General features: G+C 30.7%; 1 protein-coding gene across 1 annotated transcript; it reads left to right on the top strand.

Annotated features, from left to right (window-relative positions):
• Positions 1-6028: 6028 nt before the first annotated feature.
• LOC143226108 (peptidyl-prolyl cis-trans isomerase FKBP2-like) lies at positions 6029-16111 on the top strand. The gene is made up of 5 exons (XM_076456628.1): positions 6029-6165; positions 8592-8808; positions 14095-14207; positions 14853-14935; positions 15922-16111. The coding sequence occupies exons 2-5, from the start codon at positions 8602-8604 to the stop codon at positions 15981-15983; spliced, it is 465 nt and encodes a 154-aa protein (XP_076312743.1). The 5' UTR covers positions 6029-6165; positions 8592-8601; the 3' UTR covers positions 15984-16111.
• The last annotated feature ends 7558 nt before the right edge of the window (positions 16112-23669 follow it).

Here is a 23669-nt window from a genome sequence, read left to right as displayed (position 1 = left end):
TTGTTTGTAATCAGTATTTTTCAGATAAAAAGTTACGATCATGAACTAGTTGTGATAATACAAAAATCATTCATAATCCATTTTTTAATCTCCAAGGCTAGTTGCATCATAGTCTCATGTTTTCACACTCGTTGCACTTGCAGACTGGAGCACGTAGAAGGTTGTAATTGTTATTCAGACGTGATAAGTTGCTTTATGTATAATATATATCCGTTGAAATTATATGTAACGGGCTATATTAATAAAACTGATACTTTTACATTTGCGCAATATCCGTTTTCGTAAAGGGGAGGATTACCAGCCGTAGGCATTTGTATCCTTTGTCAATTATTTTATCAGGATGGCTCCTTGTATATGAGGTTTCAGAGCTGTTAGTGCTGGTACTATTTTCGAAATTCTTCATCCCAAAGAATCACCATCCCATCTTCTGTTTTTCCTAAAACAGATTTAAGCAATATTGCTCATTTTAAATAGTTGATAGATGGAAGCAAGATCGAACAATGTGATCACTCAAATTTTGAGCGTGTTATGAAAAACTTATGAAATATTTAAAAAAATGATAAGATTCCTGGGCCAGATAATATTTTCCAAATGGTTCTGACGAAGGTTAAGAATTGGATATATGAGCTCTCAGCTACTATATTTTGTAATTCCTTGAATATTGGGGAGGTAACAAAGGATTGCAATTTGGCTAATGTTACTTCTCTTTTCAATGTAAGTGATAAAAACTGTTACAGTAATTATAGGCCAATTAGTCTTACATCATATGTGAGAAACGTTTTGGAAATCTGATAAAAAATTCTTTGCAAAGTCATTTAACAAAGTTTAAAATTGTATTGGATAGTCAAAATGGTTTCACTAAGGGAAAATTTTCCCTTACAAATCTTTTGACATTTTTGAAAGGTTACTGCTTATTTAGGTGAAGATAATGTTGCAGATTTAGTGTATCTGGATTTTCACAAAGTATATGACAAGACGTCTCATAAAAGGTTTGTAAAAATTATATCTATAGGTGTGGGGAATAAATTAATTCATTGGATAAAAGAGTGACTGGATGAAAAAATAGAGTATTATTATAAGTAGGGTTCAATCAAATTGGATTGATGCCACATGTATTGTACCTCATTACGTCAGTGGCATAGATAAAGGAATAGTCAATAAATTACATAAGTTTGCTAATGATATTATGCTCTACTATAGTAGGTCTCAGTGTATAATTGAAAGGAAATGGTTGTCAAGAGGAGGACCACGTCGGGCCCGTTGTGCAAGAATGTGAGCAACAGAAATGTTCTTCATTGTTAGGTCAGATGATTTTTTTAAACTACAACTTCCAGCTATTAAACAAAGATAATCAATTATACTCGTGGTGCTAGCAAAATGGGTAAATCAGACTTTTCCCGTTAAATCTAGAAATAGGTTTAAATGAGGGTATATAGTTGGCTCAGTAATACTGAAGAAGTTAACGGGTAACGAATGTAAATACTTTGAAGTATATACCAAATGCGATTGAGTATTTAGTGAGTGAGTTAGCTAAATGTCAGAAAATTTTATCAGTTTTAATAAGCTTATTTGTGCATTAGTTTTCAGTGCCGTTAGCGAGGTATTTTCGTTGAAACGCTCTTTGTAATCTTAAGCCTATAACAGTGTACAAGTGAACGCAGTCTACAGAAACATTATACAGGAAATACACTTGAATTCACGTTATTTAAACCAAATAAATTAAAATTATGTTTGTTTTGTTTTGAATTTCAAGCAAAGCTACATGAGAGCTATCTGTGCTAGCCATCACTAATTTAGCAGAGATATACTAGAGAAAAGGCAACCAGTCAACAATACTGACCCGCTAACTCTTGGGCTTTCATCAATGAATAGTGAGATAGACAGTCACTTAATAATGCCCCACACAGGTGAAAAAGCGTGAATTTTCGGTGTGGTGAGGATGTTATAATTTCCATACTGGAACATATTTGCTAGCCTTGACTATTTTCATATAAATGCTATTTCCAAATGTCTTGTGACTTTTAAAATATAATAGCAGTTTTTATCGAGCCGCAATTCTTTACAGTAGGTGTCGGTGACTTGTTGGCGATAAATGTTAGCAATAAACGGTCAACACAAAATCCTCTTGTCTTTAAATATATACTGAAAACAAGTTAAACGTACGCACACAAATATGTTACATTATTAGTTATCACATTCGTATCCAGAGTTTTAAATATTTGTCTCTTTTTCGACAAAGTACACACAGGCGGGTCATTTACTTTAGAACACCCTTTGATAAGAAAAATTATTTTTCTATACTCTATTATTGCCATACAATGCTATGATGCTCACCTTAAAATCAAAATTATAAGAATTGGTTAACAGAGTTACATCGAGACCTTTTAATAATTGTCTCCTTTAGAAACGCCCTTTACAGCTAAATTCACAATAATGCAGTCTCACTTCACGTTGTTTTTTTGTTTCACTTTCACTTTTACTAACTTATTTACTTATATTAACTTGGTTACCTACACATATACTACCTCGACTGAGGCCCAAAACTTACTACAAATTATGAGACGTTTGTGACGTAACAATACTCACATAATGCAACAAGAGAAATTCAGAAAGTTTGAATAAACTGACATCAATTCAGAACATCTGAACTACAGAACAAATGATTTGTTCACAGGAACGTAAGCAAACCTGCGATAAATTATCGCTTCTAAAAATACTAAATTTAACACCCACGCTGCATAACTATTTAGATCATAACTCTCATATTAAAGTTACACAAAACAGTTGTGTATATTTAACATATAGCAATTAATACAAACACCTTATTCAACCTCTGTAAGCCCAAGTAAGCCCAGTAGTAAAGCTTTATCTATCGTAACTCACTAGCTGGTTTCGAATCAGTTAAATACTGCAAAATATTCCCAATTTTGCGATTGATATATTATAAGAACGACAGTTAATCTCTTAGAATAGATGTTATGTAGTAGGATGTTGCTAAGTGTCTGCTTTCCTGGTTAGTAGTTCAAAATTAGAGACAGTGGAAGATAACCAGAGTAATTTTGTCATAAATACAAAATATAAAGACAATTATTTAACCTCCTTAAAATTTTAAGTTAAACATAGAAGTCCTAAATCTTATTCAAAACGTCGTTTTATTCAATGTGTAAAATAACAAAATGATATAGCTGAAATTTTAAACGTTCTCTTTTGTCTTACAAGAAAATATATTAATAATATTCGCGACCCTGATAATTCTATGAGAAAGTTTGTATTTCACTCGAGTCGTGCGATTATCAATCCTTTTATATGCAAAATCGGCTCGTTTGGGTTGAGAAAATATTTTACATAGAAGAGCGAACAACGTTTCGACCTTCTATGTAAAATATTTTCTCAACCCAAACGAGCCGTTTTTGCATATAAATTTCTCAACAAGTGGGTTTCTCGACATCACTGATTATCAATCCTTTGTTGATGAATAGAGATATGAAAAATAAACAAAGCACAAGGTTTTCAAGGAAACCAGAAGATCAGATTTCTAAACGTCCCTTTCTCATTTTTTTTTTATAAGACAGACGGTGGACAGAGGCATTATGATTGGAGAATTATTAGTGATATTTGTCTCTTTAAAAGAAGTTATGAGTTACTCTGGAAATTACAGGTAAGTTGGTATTATTTGTGTAAAGACAAATCTAGAGAATTTCATACATGAAACTTTACAAAGTCACTTTGTAAAATATGAAAGCCTATATAAGTACACAGAAGATAAATCTTTCTTCATTAATATGTTTAATTTTTCTATGGTGTCGCTTGCTTTCTGGATGATGGGAAGTGTGTGGACTTAATGTACTTCAAATTATAAGAAATATTTTGACAAGATGCTATACAAAAGATTATCCACAAGAATTACGTTGATTAGGGTTGGGAAAGACTAGTTCACTGAGTTATATGGTGGTTTGATGAAAGAAAGCAAAAAGTTATCAGTAGTTTCGGGTTAAGTCAAACTGAATCTTAAATTGTTGTGTGAAGTCAGTGAGTCGGCCGTTACTCTTTCTTACTTGTGTCCCGTTGGTATAACTGTAAGTCTACGGATTTACAACACTATAACCAGGGGTTCAATTCCACTCGGTAGACTCAGCAGGTTGCCCAATGTGGTTTTATCATAAAAAATAAACACGCACACTCTCTTACTTACATGAATTATACCAACAATAAAATTAAAAAAAAAATCAGTAAATTAGCAAAGTTCTTAAATGATATTTGGGTATTTATTTCTCTTTGCATTGAAAATGTTTAGATGTTAGAGAATGACTTGGCTCAATTGGTAAGTATTTGACATATGACCTTTAATTGTAGTAAATATAAAATAGTATATTTGAGTTATTATAATCTGAATCCCCTGTTTAACACGGATTGTAACTTATTCAATAGTATAAGTAGTCTACTCGTGATAAACGTACTTATACATGAAGTTCAATAACAATGCTTTCCAGTGGTAGATAAGGTGATTTCTCAAGATTTGAATATTTTAATGGGAACAACTGTGCATGTGGTAGCGCTAATTGTTCTGGCATTATAAATTCAACGAATTATGTTGTTGAATAACATGAAAAGCTACTCTTGGGCTATCTGTACAAGCTATTTCTAATTTAGAAGTGTTAGATTATGGAAAATGTTAACTAACAACACTACACACAACCAATTCTTGGACTACTCCAATCAAATAACAGAATTTTATCACAATTGTTATAATACACCCATGACCCCAAACTGGCAGTAAACAGGTATGGGCATAATCATATTCACAGTAGGGCATGTTAACCATAGAGCCACACTCAGATCTTAAGTATTAAAACTACCATAAGACATTAAAGTAAGAAAAATGTCAAAAAGTTCACTGAAATCCTTTCAGAATGAACTGAGGGAAGAGAATTGAGTTATTTCAAAGACTGAAAATAAAAAGTTTAAGTAGTTGTTTCTATCATAGGGACCATTGATATAAACATCCAACAAATCATGACATTTATTGACATTAGTAAAACTAACAGGTAGGCCATACAGTAGGACTGGTCTAATAACTATGAACAGAAAATTGACTAAGCAAGCGTAAGGGAGTGGCACAACAAATGAATTATGATTTCAATTGAGGTTAAAATAGAGATGATTAAATAAAAACTAAAGTAAAAGCTTTAGAACTATTTAGTAAAATGGACTGAAGAGCACTGTCAAACCTTTAGTAATAAAGAAAGATAAGACCATCAATAGAGACAATATTTTATTGTATGGCATGCTAAGCTGATTTATAACCAGTGGCGTTTTGATTCAATATATCATTATATTTATAGGACTAGATGACCAATTAGGTCCAACAATAGTTACATAACAACACAAAGATATAGGCGATGCACGTTCAATTAAATAAGCACCACACAGATATCCATGAAATTCCTGGAATTCAGATATTAACAAATGGAGTTAGATGATGAAAACAGATCTGATAATGATTTTAGCATAAGAGATAGATTTTATGAGGATGCCATTCCATTAGTATAATTTACTTGTCACTAGTGAGAGGCTAGTGGAGTTTATTTTGAATATGTTTCATTGGGAGAAGTGTTTCTTCTATGTTGACAACACTTTAATGTTTCGTAGCACATTTAGGTCTGCGGCCGAGAACCTGAAAATGATATTTCATAAGAAAACAAGCAAGCTTGAAATAGAAACGAAGACAATCTAAGTTCAAGTCCCCAGAAGCGAAATTTCTTAGTCATAATGTGAGAGGAGTGGAATATTCCCTCGTTCGCATTGGGGTGTAATTGATAAGGCAGGCTCTTTTGAACGCTATTTGAATTCTAGTGCACAGTTATACGCCAACATGACTACTGATTTTTGTCATTTCTTTTTGTTTCTATATGTTTTGTTTTTACGCTCGTTTGAATTAGGCTTGATATTGTTAAGTTCATAATTTGTATATTACATTTATTACTTATATATTCATACACATATTGTTAAATAAAATCTATAGGTGATAGAGGACGTTTCAGTGTTAAGTATCATGTAACTTAGGTTTAGAGAAAAGTGACACGACGTATTCGAGCACGACTCAAAAGTTAATGTTGCTAAACGATTTCGGTAAACTTGTAAATTATTGATTCTGGAAATCAGAAGGTAGTTTTCTTAAGTTCTTTTTACATTACTTCAAAAATTCCAACTTATATTTCGTTTATGTTTATTTCTTTTTTACATAGACAAAGTGATCGTACATTTGCTACTAATTTTATTTAGTTTTACTAGTTTTAACTTTTACTATTAACTTAATAATTATTGCTGTATAAAACTGTAAGTATAATATAGTTATATTGGGAATAGTTTAATATAATTTATTTAGAATACTTATTTAAAGTTAGTAATAGTTAATATTATAATAATGACTATTTAGACTGAAACTTTGCTACTTCTGTACTTGTATTGTATGCAAGTTATGTGTTGAGAATACAGTTTGCACTTTACGTTTTATTTCAGAAATTAATCATTATTATAGCATTAGTCTGTCCTGTATGCTTTATAAAGCCTGATTTTTCGTTCAGTTTCGAAAGGGTTTTTAATTGAGTCAAATGATACTTTAGTATATGGATAGACATATTAATATTAGGTCTTTTGTGTAAAGAGATGTAATTTAATTTTCGTAATTTGTTCGTCACAGGTTTGAATCACATCACCAAAAATCTTTGCCATTTCAGTTGTGGGAGAGTTATGGTCAATACCACTTTTCTTTGATAAATGGAAAAGGATAGACACGAGTTGGCTTCCTTCCCTTCAATCTGTAACTTAAAAATAAGAGTCAGCTAATGCAGATAGTCCTAAAGTAACTTTTGTGAAAAATTCATAAACAAAACATTTCATTGAATTTTACAATAAATAAATGAATAAACATGTGCTTCCATTGCCAAATAACTAGCACTGCTAGTACTAATGAAGTTGATAAATATAAGATAATATTCCTATTCCTGGAACCACTGAAGAACTTTCCATCAAACTTTATTAAAATTTGAAAGTGTCCTTTCTTAGATAAGGAAACTAAAACTCAGTATTCCAAATTATGCCTTACCAGTATTTTATATAATAGGACAATAACCTCTTTGCTTTTTGGTTTTTTTTTGCTTATTAGTATGTCTGTAAGTGCAGTCTTAATTTTTTTTTTAATTACTAGCAACATCACTGCCATGGTAGCTTGAGTAACTTGCCTATAACAATGCCAAGGCTCATTTCTTCCATTGAATGGGTTCTCATCAATATTGAATAAGTAATAAAGTAGTTTTGCCACTATTTGTCTGACTTTCCAGTTGATTCAAGTCATTCTACAGACCCTCAGCATCCTCAATGCAGATATATATAATCAAGAGTTTAATGTCATAAGCAAAGTTTTATAATTATGTTCCTGATAATAAGAAAAACAAAGCAATAACATCTGAGGCACACCACTTTGCCTTCTTTGTTTTGCTTTCTTTTCTCTATCATTCTTTGATCAAAACAATTTATTTTCTCTAACTCCTACTCATGTGATTTTCATATCCAATCTTGTATATAAACCAAATCAAAATTCTTAAAATTCAAGTACACTTAGTCCACCCATTTTCCTTCATTTAGGTGACAAATAATATTTTGAAATATAATTGAGTTTAATAAGGCAGTAGTGAAGACCAGCACTTTACAGACTTTTAAAGGGGACTTGATTATTCCATAAAAAACAAAGGGTCATTTCAGTTTTTACTTTTATCAAGAAAGAATGTGCAAGAACAATCTTTAAGAACTGTATGGTCCATTGTTATCTATATGTTGCATTTCTACTGTTTTCTTATACTCACTAAATGATTCAGCAAATCTTCTTTAAGATAACTTTTTTTTTTGCTAAGAATATAAGATTTTCAGGTCTATAATTTCCAGGAAATCTTTCATCACTTCTTTTCAACCATAGAAGAAATATTAACAGTTCTCCATCCTCTCCAATGAGAGAGTGGAAAAGGCACTTACAAACTTGACATTTGCCAGTCTTTTAAAGCATGGAAAAAATTTTATTCCTGGTGCTCTATTTATTAATAACCTCTCAGCATACAACGTGTAGGAAAACTGGAAGCTTAAATGGCTTGCACCAAATAATGAAATTAACATTATTCTTATCGTAAAGTATGATTTAATAGATAATTCTATTCTGATGCTTTGATTTTTCTATCTTACTAGTATTTTTAATATGTATTGAAACATAAACAATAAGGAAATTGGAATTTGGTGAAGTAGAACTAATAATTGTTATGAGTGGTATTACATTGTTATATAAAATTAAAAGGTAGATTAAATATAAAAATATATAGAAACTAGCAAGGATCAGTAATTGTGCTGTGGTCAAATACCCACAAACGTTGCATTTTTGCAAAGCATAATTATTGGATTTATGTTGTAACATTCAGTGAAAAATTAGGTAGTTTTACTGAAGCTTGATCTTGTTATATTTACTTGTTCTTCCTTAGGCTTGCAACTAGAAATATTATTACATGAAAATTGTAATAATGTTTTTTTTTGTTTTTTTTCCAATACAGCACTATAATAATGGCATTCAAAGAAATGTTTGTTAAATTTTGTCTTATGGGAATTTTGGTTTTGTGTTTGGTTGAATTTGTGGTCATTGGAGATGAGTCATCAACACCTTCCACAACAACTTCAAAACCTAAGAAGCTACAGATAGGCATAAAAAAGAGACCTGAAACATGTGACAAAAAATCTAGAAAAGGAGATGTTCTACATATGCATTATAAGGTATGCTAAAATGAAACTTTATTACATTTGTTAAAGAAGTAATTAAGACGTGCTATATTTATGTACATTTTCTATATGCATATATCAATGTTTAAAATATATATAAATACTAGTTAGTTTCAACATATTTATAAATGACAAAACTTTTTTTATACTTAAACAAGATGTAAATATTGTAGGTTATATTTAAGGTATCCTGTGAATTATTTGATGATGGAATAATACAAGTAAAACTAGCAATAAAAATTAATTGTTAATAACTTTAATATTATCACATTTTTTATGTACAACTCATCTTCTTTTTACGTAAATTTAGGACATTACTTAAGTGGCCTGAGTTTTCTGTGAAATTCAACCATTTTTCTTGGTTTTGAGGCATGGTTTTCAAAACAAGTAAAGCAAAATATTAAGTCCAAATAATACATGGAAAAGTTATGTGGCATGTATTCTATTCTCTGTGGTTAATTACATAAAAATGTTAAAACATTTTATTCATCCATATAAATTATTTTCCATTTCAGTATCATAATTTTTCTACAAATTTGCTGAATTAAAACACATTGTTCCAACATCTGAATGTTATAGTAAGCTTATTCATTGTGTACTAATTAGAATTTTACACGTGTAGTTGTATTGTATAGCAAATGTACTTTACATATCTAACTGATAAAAATATTGATTTTAATATTAACAAATTATACATATTAATCATTTGAGAGTTGTTTTTTAAGGTTCAAGTTTGTCAGTTTCAGCCTACAGTTTGAGAATAAAGTTTATTAACTAATGCATTAAGTACTGGAGCAAAAATCTTTAGAAATGCCAGTTATGAACATTATAATCTATTTGGTCATAAAGATTAAGCTTGAATAATTGCAATTTGATGGGTTGTATTAACAGGTAATATGTATTGTGTGTACCTTTCAAAAAGTATTTAACCAAGTTATTGGTGCAAATAAGAGTTCTACATTCACATTGTTTTGGTATTTCAGCTTAGTAGTCAATAAGGAATACATTTATAATAAATAATAGATGTTTGAAGATATTTTTAGTTTTTGCTGAGAAGAAAAGCTAATTTGCAAGATATTCTAGGGTAAGATTGATCTGATTTGGTGTTTGGTAGCAGAATGTCTAAGATTTTTGGGGCACAGAATGCTTACTTTTTGGAATTTTGGAGGACTTGGTGTGTATTGTTTTGTGTACAAAAGCACAAACACCTGATATCAGACATATCTAACGTAAATACTTTATTTTGATACATATTGGTGCAGTACTTAGTCATATAAAATCAACTATGTATTTGATGGTTGCCACACAGGTAAAGCACTGAAACTAATGAGAATGTTTGTATGCTTTATAGTAAAATCTTTGGATCCTGAGCAAATTCTTCAGTGCACATTGTTTTCATATGGGCAGTTATTATGCAATCCTGGTTTGAAGCTAGGATTTTGAAGAGTGCTCCAAGTAGAGACAAGAGGCTCTAAAAATAGTTTTTCGAAGGTTTGATAACTGTTAAGTAGGTTTGATGCTCACAAAGTTATTTAAAATTATTTTTATGAAGGAGTTGAGTTGGTTACATTACCTGGAACGTTTTAATGTAATTTCCAAAGACAAGAATGAACATATGGAATGTTTTTTTTGCCATAAGGAACAAAAAGTGTTAAAAAAACAACTTTTAAATACATTAGTCAGAAAAGCACAAAAAATTATGCATCCAGAACAGATACACTAGATAAACACAAACTGTTCAAAAAATATTGTGGAGTGTTACTGTTAAACACATGAAAAATAGTGATGAAACAAATAAAAGGTAGTAAAATAAATGCTTTATTTTCTTATACTACCTTCAGTCACATGGTTAGTTTTCAGAAATTGGACAGCTTGGGGATAGAATGTTCTGTACTCAGTTTTGAATTAAGTTGTTTAATAATTAGAGGTAAAAGTGATTTTTTATTACTTTCGTATGGGTTGCAATATAAAGAATAAGAGTAAATACTCTGGTAGGTAAACGTTTCTGTGAATAGGAATAAGGTACTTGTAGAGAAAATTATAATTGGGATATGCTTTTCTGGTCTAAAGATATTGAATTATTTCTTCAGACAGCAGAAAATTGCTTATTTATCAGAGAATATTTTACATTTAGCCTTTTATTCATTGGAAAGTAGAATGTGATAGGCTGTTGTTTCACTATGAAACAAATAAGATACTACTTTTGATCAGATTTCAGATTTGCATCTATACATCACCACCTGAGTTTGAAAATAAAACAAATGCTCACTTATTAACTAACTTTAATGAAATTGTTTAAAAGAGGGTAAACAAGTAATAAAAACTAATGATGTAGGGATGATGTCAGATGTTAGAGGTTGGGACTTACTAATTGCTAATGAAAAGGCTTTTATTTATTCTTTGTTCAGTATAAATATATGCTGTATTGTTTATGGGATTAGGATTCTTTTACAGTAGGTATCTGTGGCTTCTTGAAAAAAAAATCGAGGATAAACAAATAGCATGCTGTCCACTTGTTCAAAAAATGTATACATGTTTGAACTACCTAAGTGTATGTACAACTTTTTTACACTATAGAGATCATAAGCATATCATCACACTAAAAATAATTCTATTCTTCTTGTCAAAAGTCCACTTAGGCATATTTAATTGCTTTAGAATTTCATATGACAAGCCAAATTACCTTTCTCTGTTCCTATTGCACTAGTATTTCAATGGTAAGTCATTTACACTGTTATTGAGTTCCTGCAGTCATATGCTGCTCTTCCAGCAATTATCTGGTCCTTGTACTTTGCATATTGTCTGTTCCTTTTGTCAAAGTACACAAAGGCTGGTTCAGTTACTTTAGACCTTGCATTGATAAAACTAAACTATAATTCTTGTCTCTTTCAAAACTTAGTTTTCCTCTAACATCTTAAACATTAGGCTTATAGCTTCTACAACAGTTAACTTCATGCCAATGTTTTTCTTGGTCATGACTTCACTCTTATCTATCTGTTGTTTCCTGCTCTTTTCATATAATTAATGTTTATTACTTAATCATTTGTTTGCTATATTATCAATATTAATGACTCTCAAACACAACTTCCAATAATCGAATGTTTTTAACTCTTATAATTAAAAAAGCAACTAAACAGTCATAAAATATTCATTCACAAGATACACTAATTGATAATACTTACATTAAAGTATTTTGTATCATGACAGATGGTAATGTTAAAAATCCCTACATAAATAACCAGCAAGTACTGACTCAATCTGACAAGCTAATTAGCCACTGTAAGACTATATAGTAATATTCAGTTTAAATGCTTTTATTCAAACCTGAATTCATGCAACTGACAGGAAATTCAACATTAAGTTGTAGATAAAGGATTCTTGGAAAGATTTGACTAATTATGTAATATTTGTATGGTTTTGGGTATTCATCCCTACCTTGTTTGTATGGTTTTGGGTATTCATCCCTACCTTGTTTTGGTAATTGTTAACATTTACATCCCTACATCATACTTCATTTGTGCAATTTTTTTTATTGCTTGTAGTATAGAAGTAAACTGGTTACTGCATGTTGTACATTTCTGCTTGAGTAAGCAGCCATAGTAGGTTCTTTATGAAAATTTGGCATGTGATTACATGAGACAGTGCTTTGTGCTGCTATCTTCTGTTGAAACTGTTGTTCAACTTGTACATGTAGTGTTAAAATAATGGATGGACCTGATGTCTATTTTAAACTATACGATGTCTATTCAATGCTTCTGTTCCGATAGCCTTCTTCATTGCAGTTGCACCTATGAGTTAGTGTAAATGTTATTTTGTGAGTTCTTTTTACTAGAACACAACAATTATTGGATTCTAATTGATTAATCATTGGGTTCATTAATCAACCATATTCAATTAATTGATTATTCTCTTGAAACATGGATAGGGTGAATAACTAAATAATGAGCAATCAATTTAATCATTTCATTATTTGGTAGAGTGAAATAGTTCATGAAATTTGTTAATCGATTATTCTTGCATGAGACTTGAGTAGCTGGAGTAAATGGAAACTAATTTTTATTGGATGATTGTCTTTTGAACATTAATCGATTTAATAATTTTATGTGGTTAATTTTTTATACTAATTAATATCCATAACTAATCTGTTATATTGGTTAACTTATTTAATTGCCCAGCTCTAGTTTTTACAGACCTTCAGTAAATGATGTTGCATCTGTTATTTTTGCATGATATAGAGGATATCAGAAAGAATGAGAATAATACAATATTAGAAATAATCTTATGCCTCAAATTTCTATTTCCATACAACAATGGTAAGATTACAGAATTGCAACACTAAAATCCATGGTTTAATTTCCCATGAGGACAACAGATAGCCTCTTGTGGCTTTGTTCTAAAATAAACAAAACCTTATATGTGATGGATAAGTAATATGTTTTACATGTTTCTGGTTTTACAGCACAATATTTATGATTGGTAAGACAGAATCTATTTTGCACAACCTTGCTTAAGTATGGATATAGATATCTTACATCTGTTAAAGCCAAATATGCTGATGAAATATGACAAGAGGACTCATACTGGATGATTTGTTCTAGTAACTTAGGAGGATCTGGGTGGGTTAAATGAGTAATTGGAATTCAAATGTATAATATGAAGCTTGGGTTATGGGAGCTTAGAAAAAACTGTTTGGTTACGAAGAGTGTGTAAGAATAAAAGATGTAAGGTGGAATACATTTTAAGAACTGGCAACTTTCTGCTGTTGGATTTTTGTACAAAAAGTAAACAAGATTTCGAAGCCTGTTCTTAGGACTTTGAATTTTAAGAATAGAAATGTTCATGCAATGTTTTAAATTTGTCTTTGTAAAATATTGCCTGTTTTGTTCTTACATTTGAAATGAAATTGATCTACTGGTGAAAGTTTGGAAGGTGGCTGTTAAAGTAATTTTTGATTAAAATATGTGGTATTACATCTAAACACAAATTTCTGTTTGAAGAACAGCAGGATTATAGAGTAATTTGTGTTTCAATAAACTTCATCTTAGGTTTCTGTAATATTGAGTTAGTCTTTTCAGTTTTAGTGGAATGTTAAAAGGATGAGTTAAAGTACATGTCTTGTGTCTAATATGTTTTTTTTTTCTGTTGAATAGAAAAACCAGTTGTAGAATTTATTTTTTAAAAGATAAGGTAAATAGAGAACTTTAATTTCATATTCACAAGTGAAATTCAAGTTGTACAGTTTAGGCTTTACAGAACTTGTATAATTTGGTTAATATGAAGGGAACATTGGAAGATGGCACAGAATTTGACAGCAGCTACAAAAGAGACCAACCATTAACTTTCACTCTAGGATCAGGTCAAGTCATTCGAGGATGGGATCAAGGTTTGCTTGGGTACATAACACGTATTTTTTATCTTTAATTGTTAGTTTGTATGTCAGAACTGATAACATTTGATAGATGTTCACTTCAAGTCAAGGTTTTTTTAATCTGTTTTGCATAATAATGTTTATTACTGAAGAAATTCTTAAAGTAACCCTTGGTAATAAAGAATGTGCTAGTACTGATCACTTGTGAATTTGTTTTAAAAATTTAAGCTATTCTAGAATAATTTCATACAAATACTGTTTGATTTGTTTTGTATGCATTTATATAATGCTAAAGTTTATACACACAGAATGACATTATGTATTCAGCTGTCAATGTTATATTTGCAAATGTTGGAACATGTGGATCATAAAAGGATTCTCAAAGCAACATCTAAAATCTTAGAAGAAATGTAGTTTAAAACTGAACACATCTAAAGGCTGTCCCCAAATTTTACTTTTTAACAATTGTTGGTGTGAAATGATCCATTAACAGATGAATTTGCACATAATTTTTCACTTTTTAACTGCAAGTCTTAATATGAACCCTGTATCAGTTGCTCTCTAATCTTGATTTAAACTAATATTTAATGTACAAGTAAAAATGTTAGAAATTATAAACCTTGAAGTTAGTTTTCACGTATTTAATTATAAAGTTGATCTTGTGTTATAGAATGTGTGAAGGGGAGAAACGTAAATTGGTTATACCATCAGATCTCGGATATGGGGCAAGTGGTGCTCCTCCCACAATTCCAGGTACAGTAAAGAGTATTTTTATGACATACCATTATTTTTGTAATTATATAATCAATTAAAAAAATAGCATGTTATTTTTCATTTAGCCAGGTATAGTTCTCACAGTTTACCAAATTATATATCAATATATGTTGAGAGTAAACCTACTCAAATATTTTTGCTGTAGATTCATAGTAAAATATTTTTGTCATGTCATTAGTTATCATGAGGGTATACTTACTTTTAGAATGCTAATGTTACAGATGCTGTTTTTAACATTGCAAAACATTTCACTAGTTTTATTAATTAATTATTTATAAAGATATTTAATTGTTTATTCTATTAATACCATGTGTTTAGTAAAGGTTTTGGAGAAAATTATACATGCAGTTGAATGTGAAACTGTTGATCCTCTTTAATTATTGATTAATATTACAGTGAATATTAAAAGCTATACATAACAAAAATTATAAGGATTTCAAAACATAAAATCTCTTTCAAATATTTAAATATTTTTGTTATTATTGTAAAACATTTAACGAATTACTCGTATATTATAACATTCAGATCAACCCCAGAAGTACAGTCTGTTTTGTTTTTATTAATTTTTTATGGTGTCCACATTGCATCATTTTGTAAGGTGAATAGTGCTGACTAAAATAACTGTATAAAATTTCTTATTTCTATAAATAGATTTCATGGGCAGTTAACGGGATTAATTGTGATACTGGTAGTATTTTTGTCTAGAATGTTTTGTTTCTCGTATGTTATTAGGGACTCTGTCAGCAAAGTTGGAAACCCATGAGCAATTTGGTGCATAGATAATTTAAAGAAAAATTGTTTAAATAAACAATCTTAAAACCAGAAAACAATTAATTTTGGAGCAATTAGAAACATTTGGTGCCTGGGATTAGGACACTGTAAATGATAACTAGTATTTCATGGAAAAAAAACTATTATTTGTTTTTTTATCTTAAGTCTGTTTGTTTGTTTGTTTTTCTTTGCAGGTGATGCCACCCTAATATTTGAAGTGGATTTAGTAAAGATTGAAAGGAAAACTGAACTCTAACAAGTAGTATAGCTGTGTAATAAATAACTACTTGAATAACATTTTCATTTTTATAGTCATTCCATTTTAATTCGTAGATCTCTGATTAAATTTTTGTATTTTAAGTAAACTATTTTTGTTCCATCTTACAGTCTTGGGAGTTTGTTTTTTTCCCCACATTGAGATATTTTTCAAACCATTTAGTGCACATTTTAACTTAAGTTCAAATTTGTACTTGATTTCAGTTAGTAATCAGTGAAACTGGATAAATCAACTTTAAAACATGTTAAAAGTTTTTTTTTATTCTTTGAATACTGTTAAAATTGTTTAACCCTTGTGTGACTAAATGCATTAATGGAATCAGTTGTTTTAACTAACCTTACAGTTAAAATGATTTAGAAACAAATGCAACAAACTGGATAAAAGGTAGTTTATTGGTAACATTTTATGATGATAATGGCCATAAGTTTTGATTTGTAGACACAACACAGATAACTCATGTTATGGACAGTGCTTAACTACAAACAAAACAGACTTAAAATTGGCTTTTTCACATTTGTATTTTGCTTCACTGGGATGAAAATAGCCATTTCTTTTGCTTCATGTATTTTGAAAAATTTGTACACCATATGACTCATTACATTTAAAAAGTACCAAATGAAACATTTTTTAAAATCTTTGGAATAATATTTAAGCAGTTCCATCAGTATATTTTCATTCTGATATTAATTTTTACCAACATCCTAGAGTTCCTTGAGCTTTGAAAACATTGTTTACAATGTTAGTTGTTAAATTAGTGTGTACTGATGTAACTAACAAAAGTTTAAATTTTTATTTTGCTACTGCCATTGATTTCATGTTGTGAACAGCAATTTGCAAGTTCTCATAGTATAAGTGTGTTGTAGTTGAATTAATAGTAGGAAAATCACAGTTATCACCATAGAAACTTCAGTATTGCATGTAACAAAGTTGAATGTTTTAAAGTGCAGGAATGAAACATTTACAGCATAAAATATTGCATAGCTTACAGTAACAGCAATTTTTCAACTTGTAACCAATTAAAAATTATCAAAATATTCAAAAGAAAATGAAAAAACCTTCACCCAACTAACTCAACTTACCAATTTACAAAAATTATGTAGTATGATATGATGAAATGTTTTAACTTTAAAACTTGTTACAGTTAATTTAGAATTCTAAGAGTGAAAGTAAAATATAATTTGGATAAAAATATATTTTTTTATTTTGTTCCTGTGCACTCAAACTACAAATTTCTTCAGATCAGTGATGAGCTATTAACTGTTCAAATAGTAAAATGTGATATCCAACAGTATCTTTTGTCACATTTAAAATGTATTTAAAGCTGGGTATGGTCTAGTGATTAACTTGCCATAGTATGAATCTAAGGATCCATAGTTTATTCCTTTGTGAAATTTAAGCACGTAATCTCACTGAAGTATGTTTTGTGTAAATTATTAATAAGTAAGTAGCTAATGAACATTGTTTTATCTGTAAATTGTAAATAAATAAGTAGCTGATGAACATTGTTTTATCTGTAAAAGCAATTTGTATTTTGACTGACTAGTAGGTGCACAAAATGTCATGTTTCGAGCTTGGTGGTTCATATTTTGAATTCTCTTTTTAAGGATATATTTATTGAAACTAGTTTGAAAATATAATTGTGTGGTGTTTTTTAATGTCTTGCAAAACTCTTGGTGTATAATATTTTCCAACACTGTCTGTCATGGCATTTCATAATTATAAAAACTTAAATATTAGTAAAAGCAAGATGATCAAGTACTTTTGATTCTCTCTGAACAATCAACTTTTTATAGATTTATACAAGAACATTTAAAATTTTACTGCATATGTTTCAGATACTTAAGTGCTATGTACAATATTCATGTACTGGAAATAATGTTTAGTGAACATATACCACTATATGCATACAAATAAAGGAGATTAAATAAAATAAAATTGTTCTTATAATTCCAGATGAGAATGGAATTGCAGGTGAAATATGTATAAAGCAAAGTGCATAACTGATATATAGTTTCTGAACATTTTTCAATTTATTAAAGTCATTGCTGTGTTATAGGATTAAAAAAAAGGGAAAATGTTAGGTGTATCATCTTGCAGATTTACAATTAATAACAATGTCTATAATGTCTAACAGAATAGTGTCATATGAATGATAAAACTCAGTCCTGCAGAGTCATATTGTAAGTAGTTGTGAAAACTGTTTTTTTACCTTTTACTGTTTTGTAAATAATTTAAATAGACGTAGAGCAATTATTTTTATCCCTTTGTCAGTATTCACAATTTAATTACTCTCTTCTGCTGTGCTCAATTTATAACCGTTATATTTCAATCATGGAAAGACTCATTCTATTGAAGTTTTACTTGTTTGATAACTAAAGTAAGGGGCTTTCAGAAATTTATTCTCAAATGTATTATTTACTATAACAAAGACATTCAACATCTTAGGTGTTGAATGAAATAAAGTAAAAAAATTACTTCAAAATATGATCTGTGATTCTGAAGAGAAATGGGCTGGGTTTAGTATATCAATTAGCATACTGTACTATAATTTTGAGGGTCTGTGGTTCATATCTCATTGCCATAATATTATAGACTGCACTTTGGGGCTGTGGGTGAATTATAAGCATGATAGTAAAATCTTGCTGTTCAAAGTAATTCAGGTTTTGATGGTAAGGTCTAGTGACTAGTTCCCTTCCTTTAGCTTAACCATATTTTGCTTTGCTACACACCATCCCTGATGAAGACATAAATGTTTTGTTGAAACATGTAGTATTTTCCCTCAAAATATATCACTTCACTTTGATTATAAATTATTGTTTGTCAACTTATTACTAAACATCGAACTTGAGAAAAATATGCATTTAGTTTGTTTACAGGATTATTGATTTTTTTCTTCTGAGAAAGTCAAATTTCACATTGGTTGTTTTATATTAGCTTGGTAATTTTTCTTATCTTAAATTATGATTTGTTAGCATTAAAAACCTGTCTTGGTTGCATATAGTTGGGTAAACTGAAAGAGAAACTTGCCTCTTATTTTTGTAGCCTTCTACTCAAAAGTTGTACATATTTGTTTTACATTTACCAGTGATAGGAAGAACTTGTGCACTAGTATAAGTTTAAAAGTTTTTTTTAACTTGAGGACATTTGCTTATAAGTAAACATTTAACAGTAAGAAAAAGTATAGTTTTTCAAATGGTAATATTAAAATAATATTCCACATTCTGCTGTTACACATTTTCCTGAGTATACTATCTTCACAAGTAACAAGAATAATTTAAAACAGCAGTAAAAGATTCAAAATACACATCAATAATATTAATGAGTAAATGTTCACTTGGGATATCTGACAAATAAAAATATAATCATTTAATCTAATGGTGTATAACTTATGAAGATTTGCCTAAAGATGGATGTCTTTAAAATGATTGTAACTTTAGAACATGTAATGGGAATTTACAAACACAAATGTAAGGAATTTAAAGTAACTTAAGTAAACTTAATGTAAATTTAGAAATCTTAAACCAAATAAACCCTTACTGCCCAAACTACCCTTTCACCTTTTCAGTCAAGCTAATTTGGAAAGGATAGATATACACCCCCCTGCCCCCACAGACTTTTCAATTCTGCTTCCTAAATGTGTGCATCTGTATGTTGAGGCTCTGACTAATCTGATCTGATGAATGCTTCAGACCAACAATTCAAGCATTGTTGTTTTCTTGGTTTCTGTGTTTAAAAGTTAATTATTAACAAGCAGTATGTTGATAAGTGTTTTTACATTTTATGCTTATGGAAGTATGCATGAATATACCACCAACTCTAGAATAGGTGTTGCAAGAGTGCAGTATGTTGTTAAATAGTTGTTGGAACATCATTTTTCGATCAAAGTTTTTCCTAAATCTTGAACTGTTACAGGTAGCTTTACTTCTGAATTACATCCATGTTTTGTAACAACTTGTAATCTAGCAAACCTGGAAAAAAAATATTTTTGGTTATAAAGTATCACAATTTAAACATAAATGATAAACACGTTGGTGACTGAAATGTAGAAAGTAAAGTAACCTTTCACCGGTATGTTATTTATGTAGCCCAGAAATTGTAAATTGAATATAAAAAAATAAAAGATAATTCAAATACATAACCTTATATTGTAATATTGTTTTAGCTAAGTCTTGCAAATATTTTTAGATGTTTTCATGAGAAAAAAGATTAAATTTGTGGTTTACTATTATTCAACAGTTATTGTAAGGTGGTTACTCATTTGCAGCAAGTTTAAAATCTAATAACCTAATTTTCTGTATCCAACTTGCATACATAATGATACATATCTTTTACCATCATAGATTTCATTATGTGACTGGTGAAATAAATCAGTGTTTATTTAGTAGTTCTTTTATAGCATTTCTTTTTATCTCATATTTAATTTTTGTTTGATTTTTGGTAATTTCATTTGTTTATCTTCTATCACAGCTCCCTGTGGTTTTGATATAGAACTCTAACCTATAGACTTGTAACCCACACAATACTGAGATTTTTTTAACATTATGGTTGAGTTGGGTGCAGTTGTATAGGGTGCCTTACACTTAGTTTTGTCTTTAGTTCCTATCCTTGGATCACAGAATGACTAGGTACCACAGCTTAATCTGTGTTGGATCTGCATGATTCTAGGCTTCTCTGTAACATATAGATACTTTAACAATGTAACTCACTGGCCAGAGCGGTTCAGTAGCGACTTATGAATTGTCACTTTTTTAGCCCATGAAGACTTTCACCAGTTGCATCTCCAGTCACTGTTTATATTGACAAGAGCCAGGGTTGAACTACTCTTGCCATAAAATGACTTGGACTAGTATAGACACCACCCTATTCATGGACTCCCAAAACTATGTACCAATTTAATTTTACTTGGTTGTTCATGCTTCCTTTGCATTAAGGTTTACCTACAAAAATATTACCTTCTTTAGCATTAAGAAAGCAAATTATTTTAGGTCTGTGGCATATTTTCAGAGATAATCAGTATTTTGTAGTAATGTAGCAATGTTTTTATCCTTCTTGTTTACAATTAAAATAATATTGCATTATATAAGAACAACAACAAAGGTATATTTCTCAAGGCACTAACACTATTCAAGTAACTGACATTTTACTTGTGACTATGAAACTGACCCTCACTGGCACAGCTGTAAGTCTATAGATTTACAACGTTAAAATCAGGGATTCAATTCCTCTCGAGGAACACAGCAGATAGCCCGATGTGGATTTGCTACAAGAAAAACACACGAAACAAGGGACATGGTATAGAGAAGGCATCATATGTCTTGACAGTGAAAAAGTTACTTGCTTTTACATGCAGTATGTTATGCAGTAATATTGTCCACAAGAAAGCATGTGTGATAACTGGAACAAGGGAAACACGATTGTTCCCTTGAGTGAATTTTTAAAGTAAGAATGTGCCAGATATCCGAAGTTTTTTTTTCTGTTAACCTTGGAAGGTTATGAAACATATGGTAAGTTTGTGTAACACATCAGGACAATTTCACTTGCATGACACTGACATCTTAGTAAGGTGAAAGCAGCAAACATCATAGGTATTCATCAACATTGAAATGGAACAAAATTGCTGTGAAACGAAGCATATTATGTGGCTAGGAGAAGGAAAAAAGATGTAGAACTTATTGGACAACATGCAGTCAGAAATCCAACATTAACACAAGCAAATGAAGCTTCCTACATCCTGCGAGGCAGCTAGTCTTCTCTTGAGAGTTAAAATAGGATTCGACTGTAAATAAAGTTTGTGTTTGCTTGGTGTCCAAGTTTGATTTATATTTTCCATAACAGCCCTAAATCTGCCTTTTGCTGTATACGTGAACTGCCTCCCTTGACATTTATAAGTATAAAGTTTTTTTTTATAAAGTCAGTTTTCGCGCTCCCTTGTGACAAAATGTAAGCCATAATTTCTAATTATATAATATCAATTTGCACACACGCTGACAATCATTGCTTTATTTTTGTACTTAAATATATTTGGATTATACTTTACCTGAAGTAATTGTTGATTTGGCTTGTGGACGTTTAAGTGCAACATTAGGTTGCATAATATATTTGCGAATGAGTAATTATACATTTATAAAATACACGTTTCATGTTCTATTTTCTGAATGCCATTAAATACAATTACTTGTTACTCTAAAAACAATTCTTAATTATCTATGCTTAATTGAACAAATTCAAGGTACATACACGTACATTGTATAAATATTGGAGGTATCTCCCTCTGTCCACCGTTGGACAGCGGTAAATCTACGGATTTACAACGCTAAAATCAGAGTTCGATTCTCCTCAGTCGACAGATATCCCTATGTGGCTTTGCTATAAGAAAACTCACGTACAAACGCAATATCCCACTGTACAATGTTTTAAATTTAAAAATAGCGAAAGTGAGATAGATAAAATGTATCGTTTAAAAAAACAACGTTCCGCCAGTGTTATTGTAACATCATGAGGCCTAAAGAATATCACGTTGCTTAATATCAATCTTATGGAGTTGGTTGACAAAAATAATATTTACAAACATTCACAAAACAAGAAGTTCATATTATAAGTGTATTAAACTTTAATAAGGACACGTGAAAAAATATTTAGTACTATCTATAAACGTAAGAGTGTGAACCACATTTTTCTTACAAAGTTGAAATAAAATAGCGTAAATCTAAAAAATATCCCTGTTATGTTAAAATATAATTAACTTAGCCTTTAACCCTCTGCCAGCAGTTTGGATTCAAGTTTAGTAATTCTTCCAATCCTTTGTTTCTCAGCGGCATATATGAGAATTAGTTATTCCAATACCCTGATTCAATACTCTTAGTAGGCTTTGTTTGTTTGTTTGGAAATTTCGCACAAAGCTACTCGAGGGCTATCTGTGCTAGCCGTCCCTAATTTAGCAGTGTAAGACTAGAGGGAAGGCAGCTAGTCATCACCACCCACCGCCAACTCTTGGGCTACTCTTTACCAACGAATAGTGGGATTGACCGTCACATTATACACCCCCACGGCTGGGAGGGCGAGCATGTTTAGCGCGACGCGTGCGCGAACCCGCGACCCTCGGATTACGAGTCGCACGCCTTACGCGCTAGGCCATGCCGGGCCTCTTAGTAGGCTCAGCAGACATAACGCTCTGTGTAGCTTTGTTTCTTCCACCAATACGTTTTTGAATTTCGCGCAAAGCTACTCGAGGACTATTTGCGCTAACCGTCCCTAATTTAGTAGTGTAAGACTAGAGGGAAGGCAGCTGGTCATCACCACCCACCGTCAACTCTTGGGCTACTCTTTTACCAACGAATAGTGGGATTGACCGTCACATTATACACCCCCACGGCTGAAAGGGCGAGCATGTTTGGCGCAACGGGGATGTGAACCCGCGACCCTCAGATTACGAGTCGCACGCCTTAACTCACCTGGCCATGACAGGCTTCAATCTATTTTTCCAACAACAAACTTACTTTACGATCTCGTGTATAAATACTTCAGTCTATATTTCACAGTTAATAGGAAGCGTTAGATTTAACAACAGCGACTAGTACGTAACTGGTCATTCTTATTCGATAAAGGAAAGACTAATCTCGAAATATCATCTAAAGTGCTATTAGAAAATACTATCTGCCCATATTC

The sequence above is a fragment of the Tachypleus tridentatus genome, chromosome 9 (assembly GCF_004210375.1).
Source record: "Tachypleus tridentatus isolate NWPU-2018 chromosome 9, ASM421037v1, whole genome shotgun sequence".
Lineage (NCBI taxonomy): Eukaryota > Metazoa > Arthropoda > Merostomata > Xiphosura > Limulidae > Tachypleus > Tachypleus tridentatus.
This window is presented reverse-complemented; position numbering and strand designations above follow the sequence as displayed.